General features: G+C 48.4%; 1 protein-coding gene across 1 annotated transcript; it reads left to right on the forward strand.

The window, feature by feature from the left end:
* The first annotated feature begins 1,984 nt into the window (after positions 1 to 1,984).
* On the forward strand, positions 1,985 to 17,897 carry CASS4 (Cas scaffold protein family member 4). Its single transcript, XM_058036399.1, has 7 exons — positions 1,985 to 1,996; positions 9,003 to 9,383; positions 12,927 to 13,031; positions 14,092 to 14,238; positions 14,740 to 16,059; positions 16,800 to 16,859; positions 17,484 to 17,897. The coding sequence occupies exons 1-7, from the start codon at positions 1,985 to 1,987 to the stop codon at positions 17,895 to 17,897; spliced, it is 2,439 nt and encodes an 812-aa protein (XP_057892382.1).
* The last annotated feature ends 2,228 nt before the right edge of the window (positions 17,898 to 20,125 follow it).

Below are 20,125 nucleotides of genomic sequence, written 5' to 3' on the forward strand. Positions count from 1 at the left end.
TTTTATTTCTCTCTGGACTCAGCAGCGCTGCTGTGACAGGAAATGTCTGCAATGATGATCCCTGTGCCCCAGCTGTTGCACCTGCAGGGGAAAGCCCCTGTGAGGAGCTCGGGGTGGGCTCAGCAGGGCTGTTGTTGTGTTGGGTTGTTGTTGTTGCGTCTCCAGGGCCAGCACAGGAAGCCTTGCAGCCCTTGCTGCAACCTCAGACCCCTGTGAGCTCCTGCAGGGCCCCAGCTTTGGCTGAGGGAAAATGGGAGAGGATTTGGGCGTGCCCCAAGTGGGTTTGGAGTTTTTGTCTCCCGGTTCACATCCTCACAAACACGGGCACGGGGGTGACAGAGACGCTGTGCCCAGGTCAGAGAGAGCTGCCCTGCCCAGCCCTGGCACCTGGGGGCAGCTGGAGCTGCTGGGGAGGGCCCAGAGGAGCCCCAGGATGGGCAGAGGGATGGAGCAGAGCTGGCATTGCTCACCTGCACAGGAGAAGCTCTGGGGTGAGCTCAGGGCGGCCATGCAGGGCCTGGAGGAGCTGCAGGAAAGATGGAGAGAGAGGATTGACAAGGGATGGAGCGACAGCACACAGGGAATGGCTTCAAAGGGACAGAGAATAGGTTTGGGTGGGATATTAGGAAAAAATCTTTCCCTGTGAGGGTGCTGAGCCCTGGCACAGGTGCCCAGAGCAGCCCCTGGATCCCTGGCAGCGCCCAAGGCCAGGCTGGAGCCCCTGGGACAGTGGAAGGTGTCCCTGCATAGCAGGAATTCCCTCTGGGGTTCATTCATGGGAACATTTAATTGCATTTTAAAGCAGTTCTGTGGCCACAAGCTGTGGGTTTGTAACTGATACCACCCCATCACTTCAAATGCTGGAGCACCTGAGAAACTCCAGGGCAGCAAATGAACGGCTCCTGATCAGCTGCATGAGGTGTCTGAAGGGCTCAAACTGCTGCTCCTGACGTTTAAAACATAAAAAGAAAGAAGAGAAAAACCACAAAGGCATTGAAATGGCTGGTTTGTGCCAGGAATTCTTTCTCCTCTGGACAGCAGCTCCCATCCCAGAGGTGTAGATTTGGTTGATGAAGGTTTTCAATTCAGCATTTTCTATTCAAGGTATTAAAGTCTTTTCTAGCTGCAGGATTGTGGCTTTGGGAGCCAGTGTCTAATTTAATCTCGAAGCTACTGTGGAAAGAGGAAGGAAGAGGCTTTTACCAGAGAAAAGCCAACGTGTACAAAGGCAAAACCAGTAAAAATTTGCCAACCCTCAAGATATCCTGAGTCCAAAGTGGTAAAACCTGTGCACCAGCATGAGCAGGACTCAGCTGCTGCCAAGCAAATAGCAACCAGTAATAATTTTAAATAACATGATATCTGAATAATACTCAAGGATTTTTTTAAATAGTCTAAGAAAGAAAGCCCTTCAGCTGCAGGTCATGTTTAGCTTTCCTCCTTGGCTTTTCTGCCTCTGCAGGGTGAGGTGGTTTTGCAGGGGATTTATAACCACAAAGGGGATCTGTTCCGTTTTCTAAAGACTGATTAGAAGTGTATCAAAACTCACAGCACTTTGAAGTTGAAAAAAAAATTTAAAAACCTAAACAAACAAACAAAAAGCCAAACACAACAAGACAGGAGTAAAAAAACGCTGCAGAAAAACGCTTCCCAATGCAGCCCTTTCCCTGGGGCAGCCCTGCAGCCCGGGTTTTGTGTCAGAGCAGGGCAGGCTCTCCCTGCAGGGCAGCCCGTGTGTCCTGCACATCACCAGCTGCAGCCACAGCTCCCTGCAGACGATTCTGCCACGTAATGAGCTCCCCCCATGGCCAGCGCTGCTGTCCTGGGGCTCCCAGAGCAGGGGCAGGCAGAGGCTGAGCTTTGCCTCCCCAGGCAGAGCCTCCAGAGCTGCCTGAGCGCCGGCAGGGCTGGGACATCCTCCTCATCCTCCTCATCCTCCTCCTCATCCTCCTCAGGCGATGGACTAACAGGGACACACAGCAAAATGAAGGTCAGTGTGAGTACTGGGCTCTTTTCTTTCTGCTGCAGTTGATTTATGGACTCTCCTGATTCCATTTGTAGTGGACAGAGAGTCAAATCTGCGTCTGGTGGGGTCTCTTTGCAGTGTGCGTGTTCAGCTGCTTTGCACATCAATAACTGAATTTTTAAAATATAACCCAAATTAACTGTTTCTCAATAGCACCAGCGTGGCAGAGGAGGGTGAGGGTTTGCTCTGTGTCCATTGAGTAATGACAAGTTTATTAGAAATGATCATGAGTGACTCACACTGGTCACTTCCACATTTTCTTGGGAAAAAAACAACGAGGTGAAGAGTTGAGCAGTGCTTTACCTCAAAAGAGATGATGGTTTTGCATTGACTCCCAGAAAATGGGTAATGGAAATGTCTCAAGAATTGAGGTCACTGTGTGATGAGGAAAAAGCCAAGTAATTTCAGTCTCAGCTCTGTGAGCCTGGGAAAGCCTTTGCACTCGAGGGTGAGGACTGGCCACATCCTGCCGGGGAGGAAAGCAGTGCTCATTTTTGGGAAATACGCATTTTTGGGAAATACTCACGTTTGGGAAATACTCATTTTTGGGAAATACTCTTTTCTCCTGGTGCGTTGGGGGGGATGAGTGATGGATCAAAGCCACTTTGTGCCTGGGCTTTGTGCAGAGCAGGGCTGGGCTGTGGCAGGGCTGGCTCAGCTGGGCGGGCAGGCAGGGCTGGGCTGTCACCGTGTGTCCCTGCTAATGACAGCCCGGGAGCAGAGCCCAGCTGCTGCCCTGGGCACTCTCACCAGGGACTAGCCCAGCTGGAAACCCTCTCTGCCCGGAGAAACGTGACAATGTCAGCAATACTCGCGCAGAAACCATCCACTCCTCAGTTTACTCAGTGCATCCCATTCATCTCACAAACACCAGCTTCGCAGGGCTGTGCAGAGGGCAGGGTCAGGACAAGATTTTGGGGGTGAGGACGAGATTTGGGGGTGAGAACAAGATTTTGGGGGCTGCTCAGCGCAGCCAGGAAGATGCAGCTGTGAGAGTTGTGCTGCTGCTGCTTCTTGGTGGATCAGAATCCCCCACCCCGCCCTCAGCTCCCCACTGCTGCCACACCAGGGAAAAAGGGCACAGCATGCAGGGACAGCAGCCTGGCACCTCCAGCAGCAGGAATTCCTGAAAAATTCTATTTTTCAATGAAAAATGTCCATTTGCTCCTGCTGAGTTTCTTTGGGTTTCACAGGAGGGTGAGGACGCTGCTCTGAGGAGGACACTTGTACTCAGCAGGACTTGCTGTAGAAGAAATAAACTACATTTAGACTACAAATAGAAATAAAATAGACTAAATTTAGAAATAAATGTAGTCAGGTGTAATTAAGATATGAAAAGGTTTAAAAAAATTTAAAAACCCTGAAGTGATTGGGTGCATATGGGAAAAAGAAAGGTTTGAGGACCCACACCCCTGGAATGGGCAGTTTATTTTCCCTTGAGCATGGGCATGAGAGCACTCCTGTAAAAATGCTCTGAGTGGGGTGAAATCTTGGCTGCAATTTCCCCTTCTTGTGATTTTAACACACACAGCATTTGATTGACTTCATTTGTGGAGAAAAGAGAGTCTGGGGCAAATTAGCACAACTCCAGCTTGTAATTCCCACCTCTGCAGCAGTGCCGTGTGAAGCTGCAGGATTTGTAAGCTTCCTTTTTTTAAGTGCTGCTTCTGTATTTGATCAAATTTAGAATTCAAAACCTGTGATCAGCACCTGCTTCCACCCCCACAAAATCAATTAAAGCAACAAAAGCATCCCTCCTCAAAGCTCACACAAAACTTCTGCATGAGCTGAACATTTATTTTCCAAAATACACAAACGAAGCAAAGAAATGCAGAAGGACTTTCTGCAGGTCACAGGAAATGCTGCACATGCAGGTGGAGAATGATCTGAGCTTTTAAGGTGAATTTTCCTTTTTTCTGTGGATGTTGATGTGAACTCTCTACAATTAACTGAGCAAAACTTCAGTGACTCAGAGTGGTCTGGGGTTTACAGGGAATTCTCAGGGAAAGCTGTTCCCAGCTCAGGGATGCTGGGGAATGTTTATTTCTGCAGCTTTGCTGGGAGGTGAAGAGATTAACTGGAAGCTGCTCTGTAAACATGTCAGAGGTGTCTCTGATGGATGAGCAGAACTGTTTAGCAAACACAGCCCTCTATCTCTTCCTCCTCAAATATTTTAAGTCCCACTTTCCTGCAGTAAAAGAGCTCACTCATGTATTGATGTGCAACATGAGAAATATTTCAATCCACAAAAACTCCCAGGATTAAACTGGGAGTTTATTCTCAGTTTATAGAGAATAAACTCCCAGCTTATTTACGTGATCTCAATAGGGGCTTTTAAGAAGCAAATTGAAGATAATAAATGAAAAATATATTTTTTATCTGAAATGCTGTGAAATAGTGCAGTACCCATTCACATGGAATAATAGAGGGTAGCAAATTGAGATTTCTAAATACAAATTGAGCGGGACAAGGGCATAGAGAAATTATTTTGTGAGGCTTGTGGGCAAGATGCTGAAATTATCACGTGCTGAACATCACTGTGTCCACTTGGATTTTTCTAGCAATGTTTTTATATATTTAATAATGATGTTTTTTTCTCTGTTGCATGAAGATCAGGCTTGGGATAGGAGAGGCACCAGGAGATTTTAGTAACAGTGGGATGTTCCATCCTTAGCATAAATATCTATTGTGTACACAGAGCACAGATGTCGCTCTGAGGGTATAAAATTTTACATTATAGACCTGGGCACTGATCAGCTTTACTGCCCTTAATTACAATTTCTCCATTAATAAACATGAGGGAGCAGCTTTCATCCCTACTGCTCCCAGGGGCTGCCAGGGCTTTGTAGGGGAGCAGGGCTGGGCAAGGATCTGCAAACAACAAAGATGAGACCAGCCCAGTTTGCAGGGGAATTACTCTGTCCACATCTGAGCCACAATCCAATAAAGGAGATGCACGTGCAGCAGGATGAGAGCTTTTGGGGTGAAGCTGTTGCAGGGACCTGCGCTGTCAATCCCCCGGTGTGGGACCCGCCTGCCTTGCTCTGTGGGCTCTGGGGGTCCCAGTGCCTCGGCAGGGGCTGCAGGGGACACTCTTTGGTCTTTTCCAGGTCTGTGCTTGGTCAGCCCCTCGTGTAAACCCACCCAGCGAGAGCAGAGCCCCAGCACTGCCTCTCAAGGTGCTTTTTGTGGGGCTTTTTGATGTTCTCTGTCTTAGGAGAGGTTTTACAAGGCTGCTGATGGGGATGAGGCAGCAAGCAAAGAAGGAAAATCACTTGGACCTCACCTGTGCTGCTTTAGTGCTCTTTACACGTTGGGTATTGAGGACACAACACACAAGGCACCAGAGAACACTGCACAGCCAGATATCAGGGATATCAAGGTATCAGTGCTGGGTATCAGGGAAATGCAGCTCCCAGTGCCCCCAGCACAGCCCCTGCTCGCTGAGCATCCTGGAGGGCTTGGGATCTGGGAATGCAGCCCTTGTTTGGAGCCAGGGCAGGGCAGGGATGTGGTGCTCACAGGAGAGCAGGGGGGATCCCTCACACAGCCCCGGGGAGCTGGGGGACCAGGCAGGGCCGGGCTCTGCCTCACAGCCCTGCAGGGAACCCCAACCATGGCCCTGCAGGCACAGGGGCAGCCAGCACTCACCCCTGAGCTGCTGCTGGGCTGCTGAAATGCTCTGCACCTTCCTGACACACTCCATTCCTTGCTGACATACTCCGCACCTTCCTGAAATACTGTACATTTTGCTGAAATACTGAAATACGACAGGGGATGGCAAAGATGTGCTCTCCAGATCCACAGTATTGAGGGTTTGTCCTGAAACTTGGAATTTAATTTAATTAAGCCCTGCCTTAGCTGGAAAACCTTTAGGGTTTGTTTTTTGGGTTTAATTTCCTTTCTAATCTCTTCTTTTTAAGAGCTCCACTGACCCTGCCTGTGCATGCTCTGACAATCTCAGTTCAGTCATGTTCTACAGACTGGAGTTTAGAGCTTCTCTCCATCACTTCTTTGGTCAAAGCCTTCATTTTTCCATTCCATCTCTCTGGATGGGATATGAGATGATCCATGAACAGATCTGTTCTCTAGCCAGGTCAGGTTCCCCAGAGTGCCCTATGATTTAATTGATTCATTAATAATCTCCTGCTTGGCTTGATTTGGGATGATTCTAGAGGTTCCTGGGTTTGTGTTGATCACAGATGTGAGCTCCAGAAATGCAAAATCTGAGCCACAGTGTCCTGCCTCAGCCTGGCTCGGGCTGGGGGCTGCTGGCCCTGGGACATTTGCACATTTTTATTGGCCAAACCAAGGGAATGTGTGCTGTGCCTCCAGCAGGGACCCCTCTGATGGAAAGGTTTGGGTCTCTGGTTATAAAATGAGGCTCAGCAGCATCTTGCGGGTGCTGTTTCCACAGGAAAAGGGAAATGTCAATATTTAGATGCCTTCTAAAACCACAGTGTGAACCAAAGGTTTCTCTCAGCTGTGTGGGTGCACGTAGGAAGGGCAACCTTGCTGCGTGTGCCCCACCAGGCTCTCACCCTGAGCCCAGCCTTGCTGGCCCTTCACCCTTTTCCTGTGTGTGCCTGGATGAGGCTCTTCATGTGGAAAAGGGGCAGAAGAAGAGGGTCTGTCCCTCAGGAGTGTGGCTGTGCACACCCAGCCCAAGGAGCCAGCAGTGCTGAAGGATAACAGGAAAAGTTGGCTGTTCTCCATTTTTTTAGAGGGTCTGTCCCTCAGGAGTGTGGCTGTGCACACCCAGCCCAAGGAGCCAGCAGTGCTGAAGGATAACAGGAAAAGTTGGCTGTTCTCCATTTTTTTAGAGAGTCTGTCCCTCAGGAGTGTGGCTGTGCACACCCAGCCCAAGGAGCCAGCAGTGTTGATGGATAACAGGAAAAGTTGTCTGTTCTCCATTTTCTGTCAGTGTGGAGCCCAGGCCTGGCCCAGGGGGGATTCCTGACTCCAACATTTGGCATTGTCCCCATCCAAAGTGACTGCCGTGTTCCAGGCACGAGCCAGGCTGGAGCAGGAGGCCAAGGGGGCTGCTGTCCCCCCTGGCAGCTGCCCTGTCCCACAAAAAGCCATTGTTCAGGAAATGCCTGCAGCCAACAGCGGGCCCTGGTCACCAGCTGAGCTGACACGTTTGAGTTCTTGTGCTGCAGCCTCAGGCCAGCTGCTGCCCCACAGCAAATGCTCTGCACAAAAATACAAGGCATCACGTTTCCTATTTGGGTGCTGTCTCTCTGGACATTACTTGCACTTTCTGATAAGAAATTCATGCTGAGGCACAGCCAGTGTCCCACTGACCGGGGAGGATACAGTCCATTTAAAAGCTAAAAGCAAAATCTATCTTGTACTGAAAAGAAACCTAAAAATTGCCATCCACAGCTTTCTCTACCCTTTGCAAAAATGCCTCAGGTGACTAAAGCTACCTGCTGGCTCTGGCTGCCCCATCCCTGGAAGGCTGGACAGGGCTTGGAGCAGCCTGGGACAGTGGAAGGTGTCCCTGCCATGGCAGGGGTGGGATGGGATGATATTTAAGGTCCCTTCCCACCCAAATCATTCCGTGATTCTGTGATCTTGTAATGAATAATTATGAGATGAAGAATTCACAGAATGGCAATGGGAAAAACACCTATTTTTTATATAGGAGTCACAGAATAGATCCCTATTTTTTTATATAGGGATCACAGAATAGATGCCTATTTTCCATATAGGGAACACAGGATAGATGCCTATTTTCCATATAGGGATCCCAGAATAGATCCCTATTTTTTATACAGGGATCACAGAATAGATCCCTGTTTTTTATATAAACCATTAGGATTGAAAAGGACCCCTGGAGATCACCGAGTCCAGCCCCAGTGCCAAGGCAGGGTCACCTGGAGCAGGTGGCAGGAGTGCATCCACCCAGGTGGGTCTGGGTGTCTCCAGAGAGGCAGATCCACATCCTCCCTGGACAGCTGTTCCAGGGCTCTCATAGACAGAGGTTCTTCCTCATTTTGAGGTGGAACTTCTTGTGTTTTAGCTTGCAAATTCAATATATGTAAGTCTAATATAATAAATCTAAATAATGATTAGGAGTGCTCTTTAAAGGCCTTGAGGAGGAAAAGGTGATGAAGAAATGTATCACAGTAATCTTATTATCTATTTCTTTATTGCACTGACCATAGCAGACACAAAGTATGGGAATAAATCACATGGACTCCATTTTCTTCATGGTGGAACAAGCCCATTCTTTATTCACACAACTCCTTTTTATAGTTTTACAGACCTGGTGTGGGACTCCAACTGGTCAGGAGCTTTCTTGTTAATTACTTTATTGGTCATTAACAAGTTGTTATCCTGTATTGACTGGTCACTCAAACCCTGGTGTGGACATGCAGGAAAAGTTGTTTGTGAGGGATAGTTTTCATTTTTCTATCTAATGGTGTAAAAACTGGTTGTTTTTCACCCAGGAATAGATTGTTATGTTAACAAACTGCTCACACCAGGATTGCTTTACATGGGAACTTGCAAAGTGCCATCTTGTCTTAGAAGAAATGACAGACAGCAGAGCAGCTTGATTTTATGAAGCCTTTCTTGATGATTTTCCTGCCTTACTGCAACAACAAAGTGCCACACTTAACTGTGATGGCAAAGATGTGCTCGCCAGCTCCACAGTATTGAGGGTTTGTCCTGAAAGTTGGCATTTAATGAAGCCCTGCCTTAGCTGGAAAACCTTTAGGGTTTGTGTTTTGGGTTTTATCTCCTTTCTAATCTCTTCTTCCTAAGAGCTCCACCGACCCTGCTTGATGATTTTCCAGCTCAGTGCTGCAGAGAGGCTGTTCAATGTGCAAAGGGGTGGGTGAATCAAACCGAGACCCAGGTGGGGAAAGGATCCCAGCAGGGTGGGAACAGCAGGGTGGAAGCAGGGAGCCTGGCACGGGTATGACAAAGTGACAAAGTGACACCGTGCGTGCGCTCGTGTCCCCAGCACAGCCTGGCCAAGGCTCTCTACGACAACAAGGCCGAGTGCTCGGACGAGCTGGCGTTCCGCAGAGGGGACATCGTGACGGTGCTGGAGCAGCACGTGGCGGGCAGCCAGGGCTGGTGGCACTGCTCCCTGCACGGCCACCACGGGCTGGCCCCTGCCAACCGCCTGCAGCTCCTGCCGCCCTGCCCGGAGCTGCCAGCCGCACTCGGCATCTACCAGGTGCCCTCCGTGCCCTCTGCGCCAACAATGCCCACAGTGCCCACGGCGCCCTCGGCCACCTACGAGAAGATGGAGGGCTGGGTCCAGCCCCAGCTCGTGTACCAGGTGCCAGCCCTGCCAGCACAGCTGCTCAGTGAGAGGACCAAGCGCTCCACGCACCAGGTGAGCTCTGGAATAAGCTGGTGTTGGTGTTAAAACAATGGCTGGGAGGGGGGAATAAGGACCATGGGATTTTCAGTGGGGAATGATGGTTTTTAGGAAATTCCCATCAATTCATAGCATGGGTTAAGAAATGCTGCTCAGCGAGAGAATCAAATGCTCCATGCACATTCTAAAAAACCCAGATGTTGCTGTTGAAACAATGGCTGGGAGCAGGGAAATAAGGAAACCTGAGATTTTCAGTGGAGTTTGCAGCAGAGGAATGATGGTTTTTAGGAAACTCCCATCAGCTGCTCAATGAGAGGACCAAGCGCTCCACGCACCATTCAGGTGAGCTCTGAAAAACCCAGATGTTGTTGTTAAAACAATGGCTGGGAGCAGGGAAATAAGGAAGCCTGAGATTTTCAGTGCAGTTTGCAGCAGAAGAATTGATGGTGTTTAGGAAATTCCCATCAGTTTATAGCATAGGGTGAGAAATGCTGCTCTGGGCGACAGATGAGAGTCTCTACGTTCTGTGCTCCCTCACCTTTCTGACAGTTTGAAACAGCTGTAAAACAGGGCAGGAAGTAAAGAATATACCATTTGTTTGGGAGAATCTATAAATTATTTACAAAGTTAAAATAACAAGACACAGAACCTTCTCCAGCAGCCATCCAGAGCCCTCCGGGCACATGTGGAGTCTCTACATCCATCTGTACAGGAACATGATTCATAATTTTTAAAAAATCACCCTGTGGTGTGTGATTGCTGGGTTTGGTCTGGGTTTTACTGTCTCCAGCAGCTCAGCAAGATCAGAATGATGCTGCCTGTCTCTTGTGCTGTCCCTAGGCTTGCACCAAGCAGCAGCCCCTGCCAGACACAGAAGGACACAAAGTTTTGCTCTGTGCCCTCAGTTTCTCTCCCAGCCCTTTATTGCTGCTGCTGAGATGTTGACCAAGGTGTACAGGAGGAGAGCTGCCACCAGTTCCCCCAGTTATAGAGGAGAGCAAACTGGTTTTCCAGGGTTTCATTACAGCTCCATGGCCTGGCTCTTCGTTCTCCCAGCTCCTCGTGTTTGACACTCAAACATACATGGAACATGCAATTTGATTACATCTCACTGGTTTTTACCATCAAAACCTTGTGCTTTCTTCAGGAAAAAATGAGTGGGGAACGTTTCGTAATGAAAGGGAAATAGAGCAGGTGGGGACAGAGTTTGAGTGTGAGGTTTTGTTCAGTTCTGTGAGCTCTCCAGCCCTGGGTGGCTCTTTATCCTGTGTATGGAAATCACATTTGAAATTCTAATTGAGAAAGGAACAGGAAGAAGATTCAGCTATATGGTGTTTTAGGCTGATTTAATGATGGTGTGATTTATGGGGCTCATTGAGCCCCCTTGCCTCCTGCTGTGGGGAAGGCCAGTGATGGAAACCTCCTTGCTGCTTCCTGCTGGGTGCCAGCTGGGGGCTGGAAAACAACAAACTCAGGGCATCCCTGGTGACCAAAACCTCCTTTTCAGATGCAGTGCACGACCACAGCTCAAACTCAAACCGAGTACAGCTACACGAGACTCTTCTGCACTTGCTGTCATTGATTTCCCCACATTCCCGACCCTAAAGGAGCCTCTGGCAAACTGTACCAGAGATTGGCATCCATTTTCCATGTTGTGCCAGCAAATCAGGTGGAAAATGTCATCTATTCATTATGTGGATGAATGGTCTGGCAGAGCAGCTCCTTGGCTCTCCCTGCCTCATTTCATGAATTTATCCACCTAAGCTGTGCCTAGTCTGAGAATGACAAAGAATGGAGAATGACAAAGAATGGAGAACGAAAAAGAATGAAGAATGAAAAAGAATGAAGAACGAAAAAGAATGAAGAATGAAAAAGAACTGTCCCTTTTGATGGTTATCCAGAAGCTGAGAGTGGGGCTGCCTGTGGCACAGTGTCCCAGCTGTCCCCACACCAGCTGCACCCCGGTGGTCACAGGCTGTCCCCAAGGCAGGGGAGCTCAGGGAGCACAGAACAATCCAGACCATCCCACAGAGATCCTGTGGCACAGCTGGCAAAGCTCCTGCCATACTCAGCTGTGCTCTGAGCAGCTGGGAAAAGCCACTGTGACTCTTTGGGGGAGCTGACTGAAAGCAGTGAAACAAGAATAAATCACTCAGAGCTGGGGTGTTTCACCCCTCAGAGAAACCTCCTTGCTTCTGCCTCACACCCAGGGGCACTTTCTGGTTCTACTGCCACTTCCAAAGGTGCCAACATGTGATATCCAGTGAGTTTCCTTCCTGCTGGATTCTCAGATTTGTCCATCTGGAAGCAGACCTGGCCTAAGGATGGCTTTTACCTTTTACCCTTTCACTCAGGGAAGCTGTGCCCCTGTTTGTGAGGAAGATGCTCCTGTTCAGGCACAGGCTGCCCAGGATTCCCCATCCCTGGAGGAGTTCCAGGCCACACTGGAGGGGGTTTGGAGCAGCCTGGGATGGTGGAAGGTGTCCTTGTCCTTCGCAGGAGGTGGAAGAGATGGTCTTGCAGATCCCTCCCAACCCAAAGCATTTTGTGGCTCTGTGATTCTCTGTCACAGCACTCAGGGGATTTGTGCTCACTCCTCATTCCCTGTTCCCACACGAGAGCTGAACCAGGCAGAGTGAAGCTGCACTCTTCCTCCTCTCCCATATTTCCCCTACATTTAGCTGCTGCAGGACTTGCACGATGGGAATCACTCCCTCCAGTTTAAAACCAATTTAACATTTCCTGTAATATCTCACCCCAGCAGTGTTTCTGGAGGTCAGTGCTTTGCAAGGGCCCATTTATAAATCAGCTGAGGGCAGCCAGGCTCAAGGCAGGCTGGATGAACAAAATTCCATCTTTTGGTGGTCGATTTCAAAAAAGAAAAGTCCTAACCCAGCATTCATATTTTGTGACATTATTTGTCCCACAGATCTGGTCATGGCTGCTCAAATTATGTTTTAATCAATCTGACTGCAAAGATACAATTCCCTGTTTATGGAGCTGGACAGGACATCAAGGTTTAATCCTTCCAAATGAGTCATTTGTTCATAACTACAGAATAATGCTCAGCCTGCACTTTTCTGCTGCTCTGACATTAAATTGGCTTGACCCAATGACTGTGGCCCCGGAGAAGTCAAAATTTCCCCACTTCCTTTTTTAAGTGGTTCTGCTTTTGGGCAGTTTAAAGCTTTAAGTGATAACTGCAGCTGGATTTTCTCCAAATCTTTTCTGCCCTGTGGTCAGTAAGGCAGATTGTCTTTGTGCCAGGTCAGATCTTATCTAAAATGTACCAGAAATGCTGGTCAGGGAGAATTATTTGAGAATAAACATGCTATTGCCTGTGACGTCAGCTCCTGTCTCTCACTTTCAGTGAAGAGCTGAAGGTTTTTATCACTTAAGAGTGATTACTCCAACAGTGGATTTTTGTGATTACATCAGTGGATTTCTCAGCTGAATGACTTTTCGAAGCTTCCTGCTGATGCAGCTTATTGTTGTTTATTATTATTATTATCATTATCATTATTAACATTAACATTAATATTTTTTCTCCCCTCCAAGGACCTGTTTACCCTGCCCAGACCCTGCAGGGCCTCAGCCCCCAACATCAGGGGTGAGGTGTACGATGTCCCCTCCTCGCAGCACCGAGGGTCCCCCCTGCCACAGGTGAGTCCTGTCCCTCCCCCCCTGCAGCACCTCAGAGCACATCTGCAGCTCAGTCCTACTCCCACCCTGTTTGCTTTCTGCCAAATTGGGAAGAAAATCATCTTTGGTTTTAGCTCAAAACCTCAGTTCTCCAGAGTTTCTTAAATATTTAGAGCAATGTGTCTTAAGTCTGCTGCATATCTAATAGATATTTCCAATTTTTTTTCTGTCAGCAAGGCATTTCCCCATGGATTCTGAAGCAGAGGGGTTGACACTGATACAGAAAATTCAGTAAGACATCAGTAGTGTCAGTCTCTCTGCCCCAGAATTATAATAAAAAAAATGAAAGTGCTTACTAGAAATGCACCAGATTTAAGACACGTTGCTCTCTAAATTTCTAAGAAACTCAGGAGAACTGAGGTTTTGAGCTAAATATAGATTATTTTTTTCCCAATTTTACAGAAAGCAAATAGGGTGACAGTAGAATTGAGCTGTCACCCTCTCTGCCTTGGAATCCGTGAGGAAATGTGGTGCTGTCATTTGCTGGGGGTGATTTGGGGGTGTTCAGAGAAGAGTCACAAGCCCACGTCCACAAGAAATTAAATGTCACCTCATCACCTTCTTCCTGGGAAAAACACACCCTGGATTTGGTCACACCACTGTGACGTGTCCTGTTACACAATCCTGTCCCTGCTGCTGTCCCACTGCCCTGGGCTCAGTGAATGTCACATGTCACCCTGATTTTTTTAAGATTTTCTAAACCTTCTGATGGTTACATTCTTGTAACAAACTTTCTCACACCCTTTATGTAAATAACTCATTGTTTTGCATTCTTTTATGGAGGAGGAGAAATTTGATGGACTGTTGGTTTGTCTAGTGTCATTGGAGAGGTGGCACTGTCACTTTTGGAAATCTATAAATGTTAGAGTGCAGGCTTGAGCCCATCATGATCCACAGATTTCCTGGGTGATCCTTGCTCAGACCCAACCCACTCATGTCTGGCCAAAGCCTTTGATCCCACTCAGGGCCCCAGTGGGCTCTAAAAGGATTAAAATAAATAATTTATTTTCCTTTTGAGCAGAGTGGTGCCACTCCCCCCAGCACAAGGAAGGGCTCCATGCTGGGCAGATCCACTGAGAGCTTCCAGGCAGAGCAGAAGCAGCTTTACAAGATCCCATCCAAGGCAGAGAGAGGAGGAGCTGGCAGCCAGGACTCACCAGCAGGCAGTGTAAGTAAGGCTTGGTGGGCACACAATAATCTGTCACTCCTGCCTTGGAGCAGGGACAGGTTTCCCATCTCTTCCCCACTGTTTCTTACACAACAAATGGTCCTGAATGCCCCTTTTCCAGCTTAGACTCCAGCTGTACACACAAATATTTGTATCAAGCAAAAATTAAATTTATTGAAGGCGTTTGAGCAGAGTCAGTGGTGTCTGTTGGTGATTTATTGCTTGAAAGGGTGTGCATGTGAGTGGGGAAAAATCAAGTGTCTACAGATTTCACTGGCTATGGATTCTGCTGTAGGATCTAATCACCTGTGCTGCAAATATTTTATCTTTTATACATGCAGCTTGTGCATGTTAGAGAATAAAAACTACAGGCAGCCTTTCTGTGGTGCTGTTCCATTGACATCAGTGCAGCTGCACACATTTGTGTGCCCTGAGAATTCAGTTCTGCTTCTCATTCTCATTTATAAAGATGGCTTATGAACCCTCTGTGCTCTGTTGCAGTTATATGATGTCCCTCCCAAAAGAGAGCTCGGTGACTCAGAAAATAAACCTCAGAAGAAGTTCTGGGGCCATTACAACACCTTGCCAAACCCTCGGAAGTCCGAATGGATTTACGATATTCCAGTTTCCCCTGAAAATTCCGGATTCAAAGCCAGCCCTCCTGGGCAAGCTGGGCAGAAGCAGGTGCTGTATGACATTCCCCCAGCCAGGTACAAGGCTCCAGCTGAAGGCAGGGCTGGGAACCCACAGCTGTACGACGTTCCACCACCAGCACAGCGGAAATTAACGCTTCCAGAAATCGCCCTGTACGACGTCCCACCCTCACGGGACGCGCTGCTCCTGCCACAGAACGGCACCTCCGAGCTGCCCCCGAGGCTCCTGGCTGCCAAGGCTGACAGTCACATCTCTGAGGAGAGCGTTTATGATATTCCCAAAGGTTTGCCCAGTGCTGGGCACTCCAAGAAAGAGGTGGAAAACAACAGTGACCAAGCACACGGTGCTTCTCCACAGCTCTCCGTGGATGCCAAGTCAGAAAATGACAGTTTGTGTGTCTCTAGTGTGGACAGCAGAAGCAGCACTCTCTCCTCATCCTCCAGCTCTTCTGCTGAGTCGTTTTCTAGGCTGTCACCATCACCAGAGCCTGTCCAAGAAATCAAACTGGAGCTGGAAGCAGCCATTGAGACCCTGACCCGGCTGCAGCACGGCGTGTCCAGCTCCGTCGCCAGTTTAATGATCTTTGTGAGCAGCAAGTGGAGGCTGCAGGAGCACCTGGAGAAAAACCTGGAGGAGATCCACAGAGCAGTGGACCACGTAAAGGTGTCACTGGGAGAGTTCCTGGCCTTTGCTCAAGCCCTGAAGGGAAACGCCTCCAACCTCACGGATAGCAACCTGCAGGCCAGAATTAAAAAGCAGCTGGAAATCCTCATGAGCTCCTACAAAATATTGACAGAAACGAGGGAAGCGCTCAACAGCTGCAGCTGGGCCCTGGAGGCTTTGGTGCTCAGGAAGCCCCAGAACAACCCTGATGACCTGGATCGCTTTGTTATGGTGGCCAGGACAATTCCAGATGATATCAAGAGGTTTGTGTCCATCATCATCGCCAACGGGAAGCTGCTCTTCAGGAGGAATGAGAAGGAGCAAGAAGAGAAGCAACCAAAAGTGAACCCAGAATGCAAAATGGCAAAACAGATCCCAATGCCAAGAAGAGTAGAAATTGAGTCACTGCAGAGAAATGCTCCTGAGAAACCCAGCCAAAGCCAGGTCCCTGTGCAGAAACCAGAAGAGAACTGCAGTGAGGATTGTGATTATGTCCAGTTACAGGTCAGTGACACCGGGGTTTCCTCTCTGAACTCCTCACCCTCTGCAGATGTTGGGCTGTTCACTAGCAGCTCTATTTTACTTTGCAGTGCCACATTCAGTTTGCACTACATCCCCCTTTCCAGATTTACACAGATCCAGGATTTTGGGACAGTGCTGGATGGCACGTGTACAATGAGCAGTAATTTTAATCAACAGAGGAAATCAAGTATTTTTATCATTCTTGCCAGCTTGAATTCATTTGGGAAGTAGGTTTCATTGGAAGTTAGCAATACCTTACTTCTCTTTTTTCTCTTCCTGCCACTACACTGTGTTTGGCATGACAAGAGATGTTCCTTCCTAACTTGGATGGAAATCCCGTTTGCATAGAAATTAAACTCTGTGAATTATCACATTTATTTGCTGGAATAATTCTGGATGATTGTAAGAATCTCCTTAGAATCACTAAAGTATCTACTAAGAATATCTCCCTTAGTTTCCCTAAGAAATGCTGTTTGTCCTTAATATTTAGGGAATGTTACACTGAAATGTTTTGTTGATGTTGGTTTCAGTCTCAGATCTTGCAGGATCATTTTTAGGAGGAAAAAAGCTGCAGCTCCTTCTAAAAAATCCCCCATTTCTATTTGCAACATGAAGGCTGCAGAACAAGTAGTTGTTTCCCTATGAAATAAGAGAAAACCACATTTATATTTAAATACTTTATGTAGTTGTTTCAACTTTGCTTTCATTTTAATTTGCAACAGGCACAGAAAGTCATTTCAGGTAAAGAAGTAGCAAAGAAGAGTACAGAGTCAAACCCAAAGGTATTTCTGACTTTGAAAATATTATTTAAGAGGGCTTTTAATCCTTGATTTCTGTGCTTGCTAAAACTCAGAGTAATTTGCATTCAGACATGCATCTCTACACATACAGACCTATCTGCTTCTCAGAGATCATTTCCCAGAATTACTGCTGAGAACCTGTGAAGAGCACTTATTTTCCTCAATCAAACAACCCCAGTTTAAAGTCATGCAGTTTATTTTATTGCCTTTCAGCATCATTTGAGATAAGGCTGTGAGAATCAGTATTTCAAAGTATCTTATCATGCACTGGCACTAAACTGACTCTTGTTTTGTGCACTTTCATCATTCATAACCCCAATTAAGTCCATTAAAGATCAATGTTTTGTATTATTTGAAAGCTTCAAGGCCAGACTGTGTAAAGGATTTATGTTCAGCTGCAGCACTTTGTGCTATCCAATATTAAAACTGTATTTAGGGGAAAAAAGCAATCAGGAGAATTTCCAACACTTTATGGAAAGAGAAATTACTGTAAAGCCTCCAGGGTGTGGCGATTTGGAGACCACAAAAATTCAGGGTAGAGCAGCCAAAGAACCACCAGCGTGTGACACCAGGCTGAATATTTTCCTGTTTTAACTCTTTCTCCAGGTCTTGCCATGTGCAAAAAAGACTGAGAACGGCAGCAGGCAGGAGCCTGGCAGGAGAATGCCCCTCCCCGAGCACTGCAGGCTGTGCTTCGCTGCCCTGCACAAGGCCCTGGGTGTGTTCAGCGCCAGCCTCAGCAGCCAGCAGCCCCCCGAAATCTTCATCTCCCACAGCAAGCTCATCATCATGGTGGGCCAGAGGCTGGTGGATTCCCTGTGCCAGGGGAGCCAGGACAGGGAGGCCCGCAGCGACATCCTGCACAGCAGCAGCCGCTTCTGCAGCCTGCTCAAGAACCTGGCCCTGGCCACCAAGAGCGCCGCCCTGAAGTTCCCCAACGCCGAGGCCAGCCGGGAGCTGCGCGAGCAGGCCGAGCAGCTGGCCCAGTACACGCAGCAGTTCAGGGCCATGATGGACTGAGGGGCCGCTGCTGCTCCTGGGCCCCTCAACTCCACCACGAACTCCCTGGGTGCTGGTGCAGGTCCCCACACTCAGAATTCCCACCAGGAACTCCCTGGGTGCTGGTTCTGGGGAACATCCCCTCACTCAGAACTCCCACCACGAATTCACTGTGTGCCAGTACAGGTGAAGACCCCCAGTCAGAACTCTTACCAGGAATTCCCAGGTTCAGGTGAAGATCCCCTCACTCAGAATTCCCACCAGGAACTCCCTGGTATCAGGTGAAGATCCCCTCACTCAGAATTCCCACCAGGAACTCCCTGGTATCAGGTGAAGATCCCCTCACTCAGAATTCTCACCAGGAATTCCCAGGTTCAGGTGAAGATCCCCTAACTCAGAATTCCCACCAGGAACTCCCTGGTATCAGGTGAAGATCCCCTCACTCAGAATTCTCACCAGGAATTCCCAGGTTCAGGTGAAGATCCCCTCACTCAGAATTCCCACCAGGAACTCCCTGGTATCAGTTGAAGATCCCCTCACTCAGAATTCCCACCAGGAATTCACTGTGTGCCAGTGCAGGTGAAGATCCCCACATTCAGAATTCCCACCATGAACTCCCTGGGTGCTGGTGAAGATCCCCACACTCAGAATTCCCACCAGGAATTCCCTAGGTGCCAATACAGGTGAAGATCCCCACACTCAGAATTCCCACCAGCAATACCCTGGTTCAGGTGCAGATCCCCTCACTTGCAATTCCCTCCAGGAATTCATTGTGTGTCAGTGCAGGTGAAGATCCCTACTCAGAATTCCCACCAGGAGTTCCCTGGGTGCTGGTTCAGGTGCAGATCCCCTCAAGCAGAATTCCCACCAGGAATTTCCCTGGTAGCAGGTGAAGATCCCCACATTCTGAACTCCCACCAGGAATTCACTGTGTGCCAGTGCAGGTAAAGATCTCCCCCACTCAGAATTCCCACCAGGAGCTCCCTGGTAGCAGGTGAAGATCCCCCCATTCAGAATTCCCACCAGGAACTCCCTGGTAGCAAGTGAAGATCCCCCTATTCAGAATTCCCACCAGGAGCTCCCTGGGTGCCACTGCAGTTGAAGATCCCCACAGCAGCTAATGCAGAAGAATGAAATCTGCACTTTCTTCTCCACTGTTCACATCCTGCCTGGAAATGTCATTGTCACAGTGGCTGGGTGGGAATGTTTGCTGTGTATTGGAGCAAAAGTTGTTGATTATTGGACTGATTTCTTGGTTTTTTTTGTTCTCTATGTATGTCTGAAAAATGTATTTTCCTTTTTAATTGTTTTTTCTACTCCTGTAAAGTCTGTCTTTAAATGTAGCTGCATAATGTTCTGTAACTTATGATATCCCAATATCGATTGTTTCTCGAGGACTTTACTCAAAGGTTTTAATTTCAGGGTTGTTTTGTTGTTTTTTTTAAACAGCTGCAAAGCTAATTTTTGGTTTTAACAAATGTAACACAGTACAAAGTCTGGTGAATAGGAAATGCACCAGGCTGGTACCTGAGCACAGAGGGAAACTTTGGGAGAAGCCCTGACTCTGATAAATCCACAGGGAGCACACCATCCTGTCACAATCCGGAGCTCAGAGCACTTACCCAGCTGAGAAAAACCCATTTATTTCTAAATAAATAATCACTAAAGGCGCAGAGGCTTGGGGCAGCTGGACAGGAGATGTTGTTCCTGCTGGGGGCTCCAGCCCAGCCCTCAGAGCCTCGGTCTGTGCAGCTTTTTAACTTTATCCCTTAATTTTCTGGACATGAACATTTCTGGGTGTGACAAAGACACTGCAGCCTCGCGGGGCTACACCCGTGCTAACTGTAGTCCTAATTAATTTATTTTACGGCTGCAAGGCCTGGCCTTTGCTGGGTGTCCGCCCTCACAAGGGACAATCACGGTGTGAGCAGCCCTGACGACCCGCTGGCCCCTCAGCACGGTTCTCCTTGTCCCCGCCGTGTTTTCGGGTGATTTATCGCCGACATGGGTCACTATATCGCGACATCGCTCTCGGGGCAGCGCTCGCACCCCACAGGGAATTCCTGTGGGTTAAACTCGCTCCAGTACCGCGGGGACAGCGCTGAGGGCGGGACGCGCCTCCTCAGCGCCCTCGCCAGCCCTCACCGCCCCGGGAGCGCCTGTTTGGCCGCAAATCCTCCCGAAATGGGTATCCCGGGAGATTTCCTCATAAAAATAAAGGATAAACCTGCGGGAAAGGGGCGGGAAGG

Source organism: Melospiza georgiana, chromosome 17 (genome assembly GCF_028018845.1).
Source record: "Melospiza georgiana isolate bMelGeo1 chromosome 17, bMelGeo1.pri, whole genome shotgun sequence".
Lineage (NCBI taxonomy): Eukaryota > Metazoa > Chordata > Aves > Passeriformes > Passerellidae > Melospiza > Melospiza georgiana.

What these genes read in the sequence shown, in the direction of transcription:
- CASS4 (XM_058036399.1), top strand. An exon ending in GAGGGTCCCCCCTGCCACAG is followed by an intron (nt 13,032 to 14,091) that starts GTGAGTCCTGTC and finishes CCTTTTGAGCAG; the next exon opens with AGTGGTGCCACTCCCCCCAG. An exon ending in AGGACTCACCAGCAGGCAGT is followed by an intron (nt 14,239 to 14,739) that starts GTAAGTAAGGCT and finishes GCTCTGTTGCAG; the next exon opens with TTATATGATGTCCCTCCCAA.